The sequence below is a fragment of the Oncorhynchus mykiss genome, chromosome 3 (assembly GCF_057628025.1).
Source record: "Oncorhynchus mykiss isolate SJ-2025 chromosome 3, ASM5762802v1, whole genome shotgun sequence".
In the NCBI taxonomy this organism is placed as follows: Eukaryota; Metazoa; Chordata; class Actinopteri; order Salmoniformes; family Salmonidae; genus Oncorhynchus; species Oncorhynchus mykiss.
This window is the reverse complement of record NC_143024.1, coordinates 41,567,795-41,579,070: the sequence shown is the minus strand read 5'-3', so window position 1 is coordinate 41,579,070 and position 11,276 is coordinate 41,567,795. Positions and strand designations below refer to the sequence as shown.

General features: G+C 43.7%; 1 protein-coding gene across 3 annotated transcripts; it reads left to right on the top strand.

The window, feature by feature from the left end:
- Positions 1 to 369: 369 nt before the first annotated feature.
- On the top strand, positions 370 to 11,276 carry LOC110517552 (uncharacterized). Of its 3 annotated transcripts, none has more exons than XM_021595555.3 (8): positions 370 to 570; positions 819 to 929; positions 1,113 to 1,191; positions 2,839 to 2,984; positions 5,594 to 5,714; positions 6,138 to 6,285; positions 7,056 to 7,295; positions 9,637 to 11,276. In XM_021595555.3, the coding sequence occupies exons 2-8, from the start codon at positions 855 to 857 to the stop codon at positions 9,692 to 9,694; spliced, it is 867 nt and encodes a 288-aa protein (XP_021451230.1). In that variant the 5' UTR covers positions 370 to 570; positions 819 to 854; the 3' UTR covers positions 9,695 to 11,276. The 3 variants fall into 3 exon arrangements, with proteins under 3 accessions (XP_021451230.1, XP_021451226.1, XP_036829687.1); XM_021595551.3 differs by having other exon boundaries at positions 413 to 570; positions 2,839 to 3,011; XM_036973792.2 differs by lacking the exon at positions 6,138 to 6,285 and having other exon boundaries at positions 413 to 570; positions 2,839 to 3,011; positions 9,637 to 9,794.

Sequence of the window (11,276 nt, the reverse complement as noted above, 5' to 3'; positions counted from 1 at the left end):
TTATTTTGTACGGTGTCCATATTAGGACAACCTAAACATGTCTTGGCTGTCCGAATATTGATACCATAAATATAATATAACCCTATATGATACAGTGCGTTCTGCATGACAATCAAATATTAAGAGAAAATATCAGCCGGTACAACAATTCAGGACTGTTTACTCAAATATGCCATTGAAAGGAAGATTTGCCCACCAGCTCATCAAGATATGCCTACAGTAGTTTGTAAAATGATTGGAATTGACAGTGGCCAGCATTAAACTGCATCAACAACACCACCCACTTACTGTGTTTTTATGAGGAGGCTCGGGAGGCAAAATTAAGCTGGTGTCTGGAAGGACATGGCCCGGGACGCAGCCTGACTAAGAAGATTAGATAAGATTTACTTGTCAGCAACACTGCTCTCACGACACTGGACATAGCAACAGGTCAGTGGGTACTATATGGCGTTCTAGCATTCACCATGGAGTGTGACAGCATTGACCTGAAAAGAGCAGAGCTATTTTCATTCTGACATTCTGACTTTCATTCTCTTCACCTTTATTCCTACCATCTGGCTGTTGGGAAAGGTCTGTATTTAGCCTCCTATTTGTCTGTATAAAGGGTAGTGCTATTGCCTGTTTATTTCAGACTATTACATGTTTGTTTGTAATGGTTTGTTGAAGCTCTCAGTGAATGAATTTCCAGAATTAGCTGTATTACGGAGACATCATCCGAATGGACGTGGCAGAATTGTGGATGCAGGACTGATATCATATAGCCTGGTCACAGATTTTTTTCCTATGGGCACACCTCAACAACAACTTTCTTTTCTCAGTTAGGATAGGACAATGTGAGGAGATACTACAGCAGCATGGCGACGCACATCCTGTGGTGTGCGTTTGCATGGACATTCAAGGGTCTGTTATGTACCTGCAGGTTCTTCTGGGTGAGTGTGTGTCCAATAGCTTGGTCGCAGATCTGTTTATGCAACTCTTTGCCAAGAGTGACAATGACTATAGGAGTTAGCTATACAGCCCAAACTGGGCTATGTGTCCTATCTGATAATTATAGCTTTGACAACCCTCTTGCTCTGGAAATACTGTATGACTGTCATTGATTTTTGATGCAGGTGAGCCCATACTACTCAATCAAATACATGCCCAATGAACCTCACAGAACAGGGAAGGATCAAGTGAAACAAAAAACAGGTAATGAATGAGAGTTGTCCTCAGTAAATAATGAAAACAGAACAAAATGTAGACTACTGTGATACATGCTGGCATAGGATTGGTGTTCTAAAGGACTCTACTCTAATCCTCTCATCTATGTGTGTTATAAACTCAGAAAAAAAGACACGTCCTCTCACTGTCAACTGCGTTTATTTTCAGCAAACTTAACATGTGCAAATATTTGTATGAACATAACAAGATTCAACAACTGAGACATATACTGAACAAGTTCCACAGACATATGACTAACAGAAATGGAAAAATGTGTCCCAAGGGGGAGGGGGGGGCAAAATCAAAAGTAACAGTCAGTATCTGGTGTGGCCACCAGCTGCATTAATTAAGTACTGCAGTGCATCTCCTCCTCGTGGACTCCACCAGATTTGCCAGTTCTTGCTGTGAGATGTTACCCCACTCTTCCACCAAGGCACCTGCAAGTTCTCTGACAATTCTGGGCGAATGGCCCTAGTCCTCACCCTCCGATCCAACAGGTCCCAGACGTGCTCAATGGGATTGAGATCCGGGCTCTTCGCTGGCCATGGCAGAACACTGACATTCCTGTTTTGCAGGAAATCACGCACAGAACGAGCAGTATGGCTGGTGGCAGTGTCATGCTGGAGGGTCATATCAGGATGAGCCTGCAGGAAGGGTACCCCATGAGGGACGAGGATGTCTTCCCTGTAACAAACATTGTTGAGATTGCCAGCAATGACAACAAGCTCAGTCCGATGATGCTGTGACACATCGCCCCAGACCATAATAGACCCTCCACCTCCACATCGATCCCGCTCCAGAGTACAGGCCTCGGTGTAACGCTCATTCCTTCGACGATAAATGCAAATCCAACCATCACCCCTGGTGAGACAAAACCGTGACTCGTCAGTGAAGAACACTTTTTGCCAGTCTTGTCTGGTCCAGCGACGGTGGGTTTGTGCCCATAGGCGCATTGTTACTGGTGATGTCTGGTGAGGACCTGCCTTACAACAGGCCTACAAGCCCTCTGTCCAGCCTCTCTCAGCCTATTGCGGACAGTCTGAGCACTGATGGAGGGATTGTGCATTCCTGGTGTAACTCGGGCAGTTGTACCAACCCTGTGCAGGTGTGCTACATGTGGTCTGCCACTGCGAGGACGATCAGTTGTGCATCCTGTCTCCCTGTAGAACTGTCTTAGGCGTCTCACAGTACGAACATTACAATTCATTGCCCTGGCCACATCTGCAGTTCTCTTGCCTCCTTGCAGCATGCCTATGGCACGTTCACGCAGATGAACACGGACCCTGGGCATCTTTCTTTTGGTGTTTTTCAGAGTCAGTAGAAAGGCCTCTTTAGTGTCCTAAGTTTTCATAACTGTGACCTTAATTGCCTACCGTCTGTAAGCTGTTAGTGTCTTAACGACCGTTCCACAGGTGCATGTTCATTAATTGTTTGTGGTTCATTGAACAAGCATGGGAAACCGTGTTTAAACCCTTTACAATGAAGATCTGTGAAGTTATTTGGATTTTTACGAATTGTCTTTGAAAGACAGGGTCCTGAAAAAGGGACGTTTCTTTTTTTGCTGAGTTTGGAATATAATAGAATAGAATGGAATAGAATTCTGGTCTCTGTATATATTGGATTGTTGATTTCCAGGCTCAGCGAATCAGGAAATACCAGGAAGTCATGATAGCAGTGCCATGCAGAGGAGATTGTCCAAAGCTGAGAGGGAGATTCAGGCCCTCAAGACCCAGATCACCTTTGAGAGGGCAACATGGGAGAGGAAGTTTGTGGAACTGCAGGTGATACAGCAGGACCTACATTATCAGGTGTGTGTGTGTGTGTGTGCACCCAGCTTGAGAAAACTGCTGTAAGGGGCGAGTTCTGTCGCTCTATCGATGAATGGCTGAGGGAGACTGAGCCTCTTCTGAGCGCAGAGGACACCATGGACCAGAAGTGGTCATCTATTAGCTCAGTACTCTATCAGTCAGCGGCCCACTCCATTGGCTACAGAGGTAGGAAACATCAGGACTGGTTCGATGAGAACTGACACCACAACAACCTTACTGGACATTATGCACAAAGCACACAGAGCTACTCTCAACAGCCCCACATCTGCTACCGTCCGCCGGCAATGGCGTGCATCACTCAAGGAAGTGCAAACAACCTTGTATGCTCTGCAGAACGAATGGTAGACGAACAAGGCACAGGAAATCCAAATTTACACAGAAAAAACGACATGCACAATTTCTACAACTCAGCTAAAGCTATCTATGTCCCTAGAAGTTGCTCCATCACCCCCCTGATAACAACTGATGGTCTGACTCTCTTGAAGGACCAAAACCAGATCCTGATAAGGTGTGCTGACCACTTTGAAGCACTACTCAATCAGCGTTCTCCTACAGACCACTCCATCCTGGAATAACTGCCTGTCCGTCCACCCATTCAAGACGTCCACCATTCACCAACCGTCCAAGAGGTATTATCAGCTATCCGTTCCTTTAAGAACAACAAGGCTCCTGCCACTGAGAGCATCCCGGCAGAGCTACTGAAGAAGGGAGGTTACTTGTGCACCAGAACGCTCTACCAGTACGTCACTGAGGTTTGGGACGGGGAGATCGTCCCACAACAGTGGTGGGATGCAAACATTGCCACCGAACAAGGGTGCCAAGTCCATCTGGGACAAACAGCCAGGGGATACCCATTCTGGCTGTTGCCAGCAAGGTCCTGATGCGCCTTCAGAAAGAACAGGAGTACGGTCGACATGATATTCACTGCACAGCAACTCCAGGAGAAGTGCTGTGAACAACATCCGGACCTTTTCATGGCCTTTGTCGACCTCTCCAAGGCCTTCGACACAGTGAGCAGGGAACTACTATGGGGCATTCTACTCAAATATTGCAGGCTGTCCAGACAAATTTGTCAACATCCTTTGCCAGTTCCATGATAGGATGATGGCTCGGGTGGTTATAGGAGGGCAGGAGTCAGTGGCCTTTGGAGTAAGCGTCGGTGTGAGGCAGGGGTGTGTGCTGGCACCTGTACTCTTTAACATCTTTCTCCTATGTGTCACCCTGCTTCTCCACAAGGAGCTTGAGGACAGTAGCGGGGTTGCGGTGGACTTCAGGCTAGATGGAACCCTATTCAACATCAGGAGGCTCCAAGCAACCACCAGGGTTTTGACGGAACGGGTTCTTGAGCTGCAGTATTCTAATGACTGTGCTCTTGTGGCCCACACTCCGGAAGAACTTCGGTCCGTGAGGGTATATAGCAGGATGGGACTGTCTAGCAACACCACCAAGACAGAGGGGGTCTGCCAAATGGAGATCCAGCCCTCCACCCACCATGCCTGTCTTCACCATTGAACACAAATCACTGGCAATAGTCACATCCTTCAAATACCTGGGCAGCATCCTTTCGGAGGACTGCAGCATCGACCTCGAAATTAAAAATAGGATCAAGCAAGCATCAGCTGCCTTCGGGAATCTCAGACGCAGGGTCTTCCAAAACAGGGATCTCCACCTCCACACCAAAGTCGCAATCTATCAAGCCGTCTGCATCACCACACTTCTATACAGCTGTGAATCCTGGGTCACTTACAGTTGCCACAACAAGCAGTTTGAGCGATTCCACAGAAGATGCCTGCAGCGCATCCTGGGAATCACCTGGTGTGACCGTGTGCCCCATACAGAAATACTTGCAACTGTAAGACCAACTGCAAGAGTATGGAGGCCATGGTCACCCAACACCAACTGCACTGTCTCGGGAGCTCTTGCAGTGGAAGATCCTGTATGGCCAGCTACATCTTGGCCAGTGGTCTGCAGAGGGGGCCAGCTATATCTTGGCCGGCGGTCTGCAGAGGGGGCCAGCTACATCTTGGCCAGCGGTCTGCTGAGGGGGCCAGCTACATATTGGCCGGCAGTCTGCAGAGGGGGCCAGCTACATCTTGGCCGGCGGTCTGCAGGGGGCAGATGAAGCACTACAAGGACCAGCTGAAAACATTGCTGAAGAAGTGCAACATCAAACCCACAGACCTGGAGGATTCTGCTGTTGACCGTTCCAACTGGTGGCAGCTCTGCCAGAGCGAGGTACAGAGGTGGGAGGAGAGGAGCACAAACAGTTCAGGTGACATACAACCACGCCTGCCCCCACCAACACAGACTCCATATGCCTCACCTGCAATAAAGTTTGTGGATCTCGGATTGGACTCTACAGTCCCAAATAATTCAGCGTTAACTCAGAAGTGGAGGTAATCATCGGATACGATGAACTAATGTAAAGTAACGTGTGTCTGAGTGTGTGTGTGTGTGTGTGTGTGTGTGTTTGTGAGCGCCTGTATGATTATGTGTTAGTATGTGTTTCATAATTTAGTCATAATAATAACTTGATGACAGCTTTGTTTTATTTTGATCAGCTGATCTCTGAGACTGTAGCCAGGCCTGGAAGTTTACTTCAGGTGGGCAGCTTCGAGGACCTGGGCGAGTCAGAGGTGGAAAACAGACAGTCGAACGATGGAAAGGACCAGGACAGCTCAAGTAAATCACATGATCAACAGTACTTGATTTGCTGTAATCATCATTAAAGGGACATTGCACTCCAACATAAAAGCTTGTCAGATGTTTCCATACCTCAAAAGTAGATTAGTGTTCAGATAAGTCCATGTCACAGGCCATTTGTTGCATAGATCAAGCTATATGCTTTAATCCCAAATGAATGGGAAAGATAAGCGTTTTCCTAGTTCAAGATTTTATTTGTGCTCATCTTTTCCATTCATTTGTGGTTAAGGCATATAACTAGATCTACACACCCACAGTTTTGGAGCATGTATTCATCTTGCCATTGGGCTAGTTTTGAGGTTTGAAAACATCGGACAAATGTTAAGTCTGAAGTGTAATCTCCCTTTAAGATCTGCATTTTGAATAGCAAAGAATAATCGTATCCATTACCTAAAATAACAGGCAGCTTGAGCCATTCCAACCGAAGCAAAGGGTCTGAGAGGATGTCATCAACAGGCGACACATGCCAAAGCAGCTTGTCTTGCAGCCAGGTCTCATTGAACTCAGCATTTGGCTTCAGACCCATTTCTGCTCTGTCTCCAGCCACCAGGTAGAGCCATTTCTCTTCACCTGCTCCCAGCTGTGTCAAAAGGCCATTAAACTTAAAAATCTGTTTGACACTTGTTTTCAGACCTCAAAATTGGTCCATGGAAAGCACCATGTAATTTTCAGATTTGCAGTGCTTATCTTTTCCATTAATTTGGAGTTGAGGCATGTAGCTGGATCTACGCAAAAAAGGACTGCTTTTGAGGTCTGTAAGACTGTCTACACAGCCAGCCCAATTCTGATATTTTTTACACTAATTGGTATTTTGAGCAATCACATGAGATCTTTTTCAGAGCTGATCTGATTGGTCAAAATACCAATTAGTGAAACAAAGATCATAATTGGGCTGCCTGTGTAAACATAGCCAAACAGACCTGGGTTAAAATACATGTGTAGTTAAGTATTTGTTATTTCAATATTTCTTTGAGTATTTTAGAATAATGTGGCTAAAATTGACCACTTAGATTTGAACTATTTAAAAGTATTTAACAAAAATAATCCTATAGCCTACAACTTTCAAATATTTGTTTCCAAATTCATTATTTCAAACACCCCTAGGACCAAACAGACTGCCTGTATATCTGAGTATTTTCAAATGCATTCCAATATTCAAAAGAAAAATATCAAAATCCTTACTTCAAAATATCTTTGAGAGTAATTGAATAGTATTTGAACCCAGGTCTGATCTGAAAACTTTGATTTTAGAGTGTAATGTCCCTTTAAATCCTATTTATTTTAAGCCATCTAAAAAGAGCAAATCTTCCGTCTCCCCAGTGGGAGCTCCTGGAGGAGCTACACCGGTCCACACCGTGTCTTTGTGCCTCACTCCCCCCTGGACCTGCAGACGGGACACCGGGTTCGAGTCCTGTTGCCCTCGGGACGGATCAGCACAGGCACGGTTCGTTACCTGGGCCACCTGGAGGGGGAGCCAGACTTCCATATGGGAGTGGAGCTGGAATCACTTGAACACGGGCAGCAAGATGGCACACACAGGGGACAGTGCTACTTTGAATGGTAAGTATTCTTCATTTACCAAGAATTTGTAGCCTTAAATCAGTTATTCTGTAAATAAGGGATGTTTCATCCTTACATTTTTACATTGGTAGAATTGCCAGAGATCTGCTGTCGACTATAAATATGTCTCTATTTTTAGAGGTGACAGGAAAAGGTTCAACAGTGCTTTTAGTTATAACTGAAGGGTTTATTTACTTGAAACTTGAAGTTATTCACTGAATCCTGTTGTTTACAGTAGTAGGGCCTCCAGGCCGCTCACACACACACAAGTAACAATTTTAAATAATTGTTTATTGAAAAATCTATTAATTTTCTAAATGCCATTGTGGACATGGATGGAAAGTTGTTTGATTTTGAAACTGTGTTTAGAGACTATGGGGATGTTTGTTCAAATCATATGTATGCTCAATTGCTCTCTGCTATGTCCCCCACATGGAAAGCTAAGATGAAGAAAGTAACGCATCATTTAACTGTATGTAATCCTACTATAAAAAACTAAAAAATTGATTCAAAAAGCTAAAATCAACTCTGAAATATACCAACTCACTTTCCATCACCTATCTGCAATTCCATACACATTTCAAACATATTGGAAAGATCCCAATACCATGGAACCCAATACCATGGAAGCAGGTCTTCAATTTCACATACAAAACATCAATAGATACTCAAGAGACTTTCAGTTAGGGATTCTCCGGTACTTTTGTATTACTCTTAGCCAGTAGTTCTGAAAGTAGTGCCCACAAGCAAAAAGTGGTACCCGACAATTGCGTACTACATCACATATGTGCAGATATTCTCTCTCTTGCTCTGCTCTGTGTGATTCTATCTAGCTGTCAACAAAGAAAATGCTGTCCATTTAGTGTATTGAGCAAGACTCTAAATGAAGGTTCTGTCATGAAGAGGAGGAGGACATAATGCATCTGTTTTGGTACTGTCAGACAGTGAGCTCCTTTTGGCTACAGGTTCAAGGCTGGCTTTCCCATCAGTCCATCAAACTATGTATTAAGCCCCAACTTATCATCTTGGGTGACGTCATTGTCCATATCCCCTCAATTCATGACACAATACTTCTGCTAGGCAAAATATTCATACTCAAAACACAAAGTTCTACATCTCTAACACCCAACCTGTTTAAACAATTAATTAGCAATTCCCGGGGCCACCCACACATAAAATGAATGCACACAGTCGCTTTGGATAAAAGTGTCTGCAATGTTATATTATTTGGGTAGCCAGGCAATATCTATTTGAGAAAGTCCACAATATTGTTATTGAACAATATCTATTAAAATTAACATATGCTACTATAAGGGTAAAATGATCCATATGCCATGAAGTGTAAAGCAAACAACGTTTGTCCTTATTTATTTTTTGTATTAGAATACTACACCATGGCATTGCTGATAACTGTCTCACAGAACTGGACCGCCGAGAGCTGAAGTGCGTAGTGCGTAAAAATCGTCTGTCCTTGATTGCAATACTCACTACCGAGTTCAAAACTGCCATTGGAAGTAACTGTTCATCGGGAACTGCGCAATGCCAAGTGTTGGCTGGAGTGGTTTTAAGCTCACCGCCATTGGACTCTGGAGCAGTGGAAATGCGTTCTCTGGAGTGATTGATCACACTGAGTTTGGCGGATTCCAGGAGAATGCTACCTGCCGCAATGTATAGTGCCAAATGTAAAGTTTGTTGGAGGAGGAATAATGGTCTGGGGCTGTTTTTCATGGATCGGGCTAGGCCCTTTAGTTTCAGTGAAGGGAAAATGTAACGCTACATATACAATGACATTCTAAACTATTCTGTACTCAGGGTAGGGAAGGCCCTTTCCTGTTTCAGCATGACAATGCCCCTGTGCAAAAATCGAGATACATACATAAATGGTTAGTTGAGATCTGTGTTGAAGAACTTGACTGGCTTGCACAGAGCCCTGACCTCAACCCCATCGAACACCTTTGGGGTGAATTGAAACGCCGACCGCGAGTCAGGCCTAATCACCCAACATTAGTGCCCAACCTCACTAATGCTCTTGTGGCTGAACGGAAACATGTCCCAGTAGCAATGTTCCAACATGAAAAGTGAAAAGCCTTCCCAGAACAGTGAAGGTTGTTATAGCAGCAAAGGGGGGATCAACTCCATATGAATGCCCATGATTTAGGAATGAGATGTTTGATGAGCAGGTGTCCACATACTTTTGGTCATGTAGTGTATTTATTCTCTTTATCGGGAAATATGATATTTAGTAGGGATATTTTTATAACCCAATGGTCTGCCTAATTTTAATCTAAGGTATTGAAATCTAACTGCCATGTGGTGACTGTCTGTTTCCCTTCCCTTGCAGCAAGGCTGGCCACGGTGCCTTTGTGCCATTCACCAAGTTGTTGATGGCATGGGAGTGATGACATCACAGTCTCTATGGTGGAGGGTCACATCTGGATATTTCATATGGACTCTTTGGCATCAATTACGAATGGTCTCTGAAAGTAAACTTACACTACTGGTCAAAAGTTTTAGAACACCTACTCATTTAAGGGTATTTCTTTATTTTTACTATATTCTACATTGTAGAATGATAGTGAAGACACCAAAACTATATAATAACACATATGGAATCATGTAGTAACCAAAAAAGTGTTAAACAAATCAAAATATATTTTATATTTGAGATTCTTCAAATAGCCACCCTTTACCTTGATGACAGCTTTGCACACTCTTGGCAAACACTCCATCACTCTCCTTTGTGGTAAAATATCCCTTACACAGCCTGGATGTGTGTTAGGTCATAAATCACAGACAGTGTCACCAGCAAAGCACCCCCACAACATAACACCTCCTCCTCCATGCTTTACTGTTGGAAATACAAATGCGGAGATCATCCGTTCACCCACATCGTGTCTCACAACGACACGGCGGTTGGAACCAAAAATCTCCAATTTGGACTCCAGACCAAAGGACACATTTCCACCTGTCTAATGTCCATTGCTTGTGTTTCTTGGCCCAAGCAATTCTCTTCTTCTTATTGGTGTCCTTTAGTAGTGGTTTCTTTGCAGCAATTTGACCATGAAGGCCTGATTCACACAGTCTCCTCTGATCAGTTGATGTTGAGATGTGTCTGTTACTTGAACTCTGTGAAGCATTTATTTGGGCTGAAATATCTGAGTCTGGCAACTCTAATGAACTTATCCTCTGCAGGAGGGTCTTCCATTCCTGTGGCTGTCCTCATGAGAGCCAGTTTCATCATAACGCTTGATGGTTTTTGCAACTGCACTTGAAGAAACTTTCAAAGCCGTTGAAATTTTCCACATTTACTGACCTTCATGTCTTAAAGTAATGATAGACCGCCATTTCCCTTTGCTTATTTGAGCTGTTCTTGCAATAATATGGACTTGGTCTTTTACCAAATAGGTCTATCTTCTGTCTAACACAACTGATTGGTTGAAATGCATTAAGAAGGAAAGAAATTCCCCAAATGCACTTTTAAGAAGGCACATCTATTAATTGAAATGCATGAGGTGACTACCTCATGAAGCTGGCTGAGAGAATGCCAAGAGTGTGCAAAGCTGTCATATATTTTGATATGTTTAACACATGTTTGGTTACTACATCATTCCATATGTGTTATTGCATAGTTTTTATGTCTTCACTATTATTCTACAATGTAGAAAATAGTACAAATAAAGAAAAACCCTTGAATGAGTAGGGGTTCTAAAACGTTTGACCGGTAATGTAGAGGCACAAGTTTATTGGGAATATGGCACCCCTGATGTATCTACTGTACAACCAACATGCTTCAAAGATCATAGAAGTGTCAACATCGGCCCTGTATTAAAGACCAACATTGGCAAAAGAAAAAGAGAACAAATTTGTAAATACTATATACAGTAGTATATGCTGTACATGTATACAGTGGTATATGTGGAATGAGCACTAACACTGTTGTCTTTGTGTTCAGAAATAAAGTAACAATCTTGTAGCATCAAA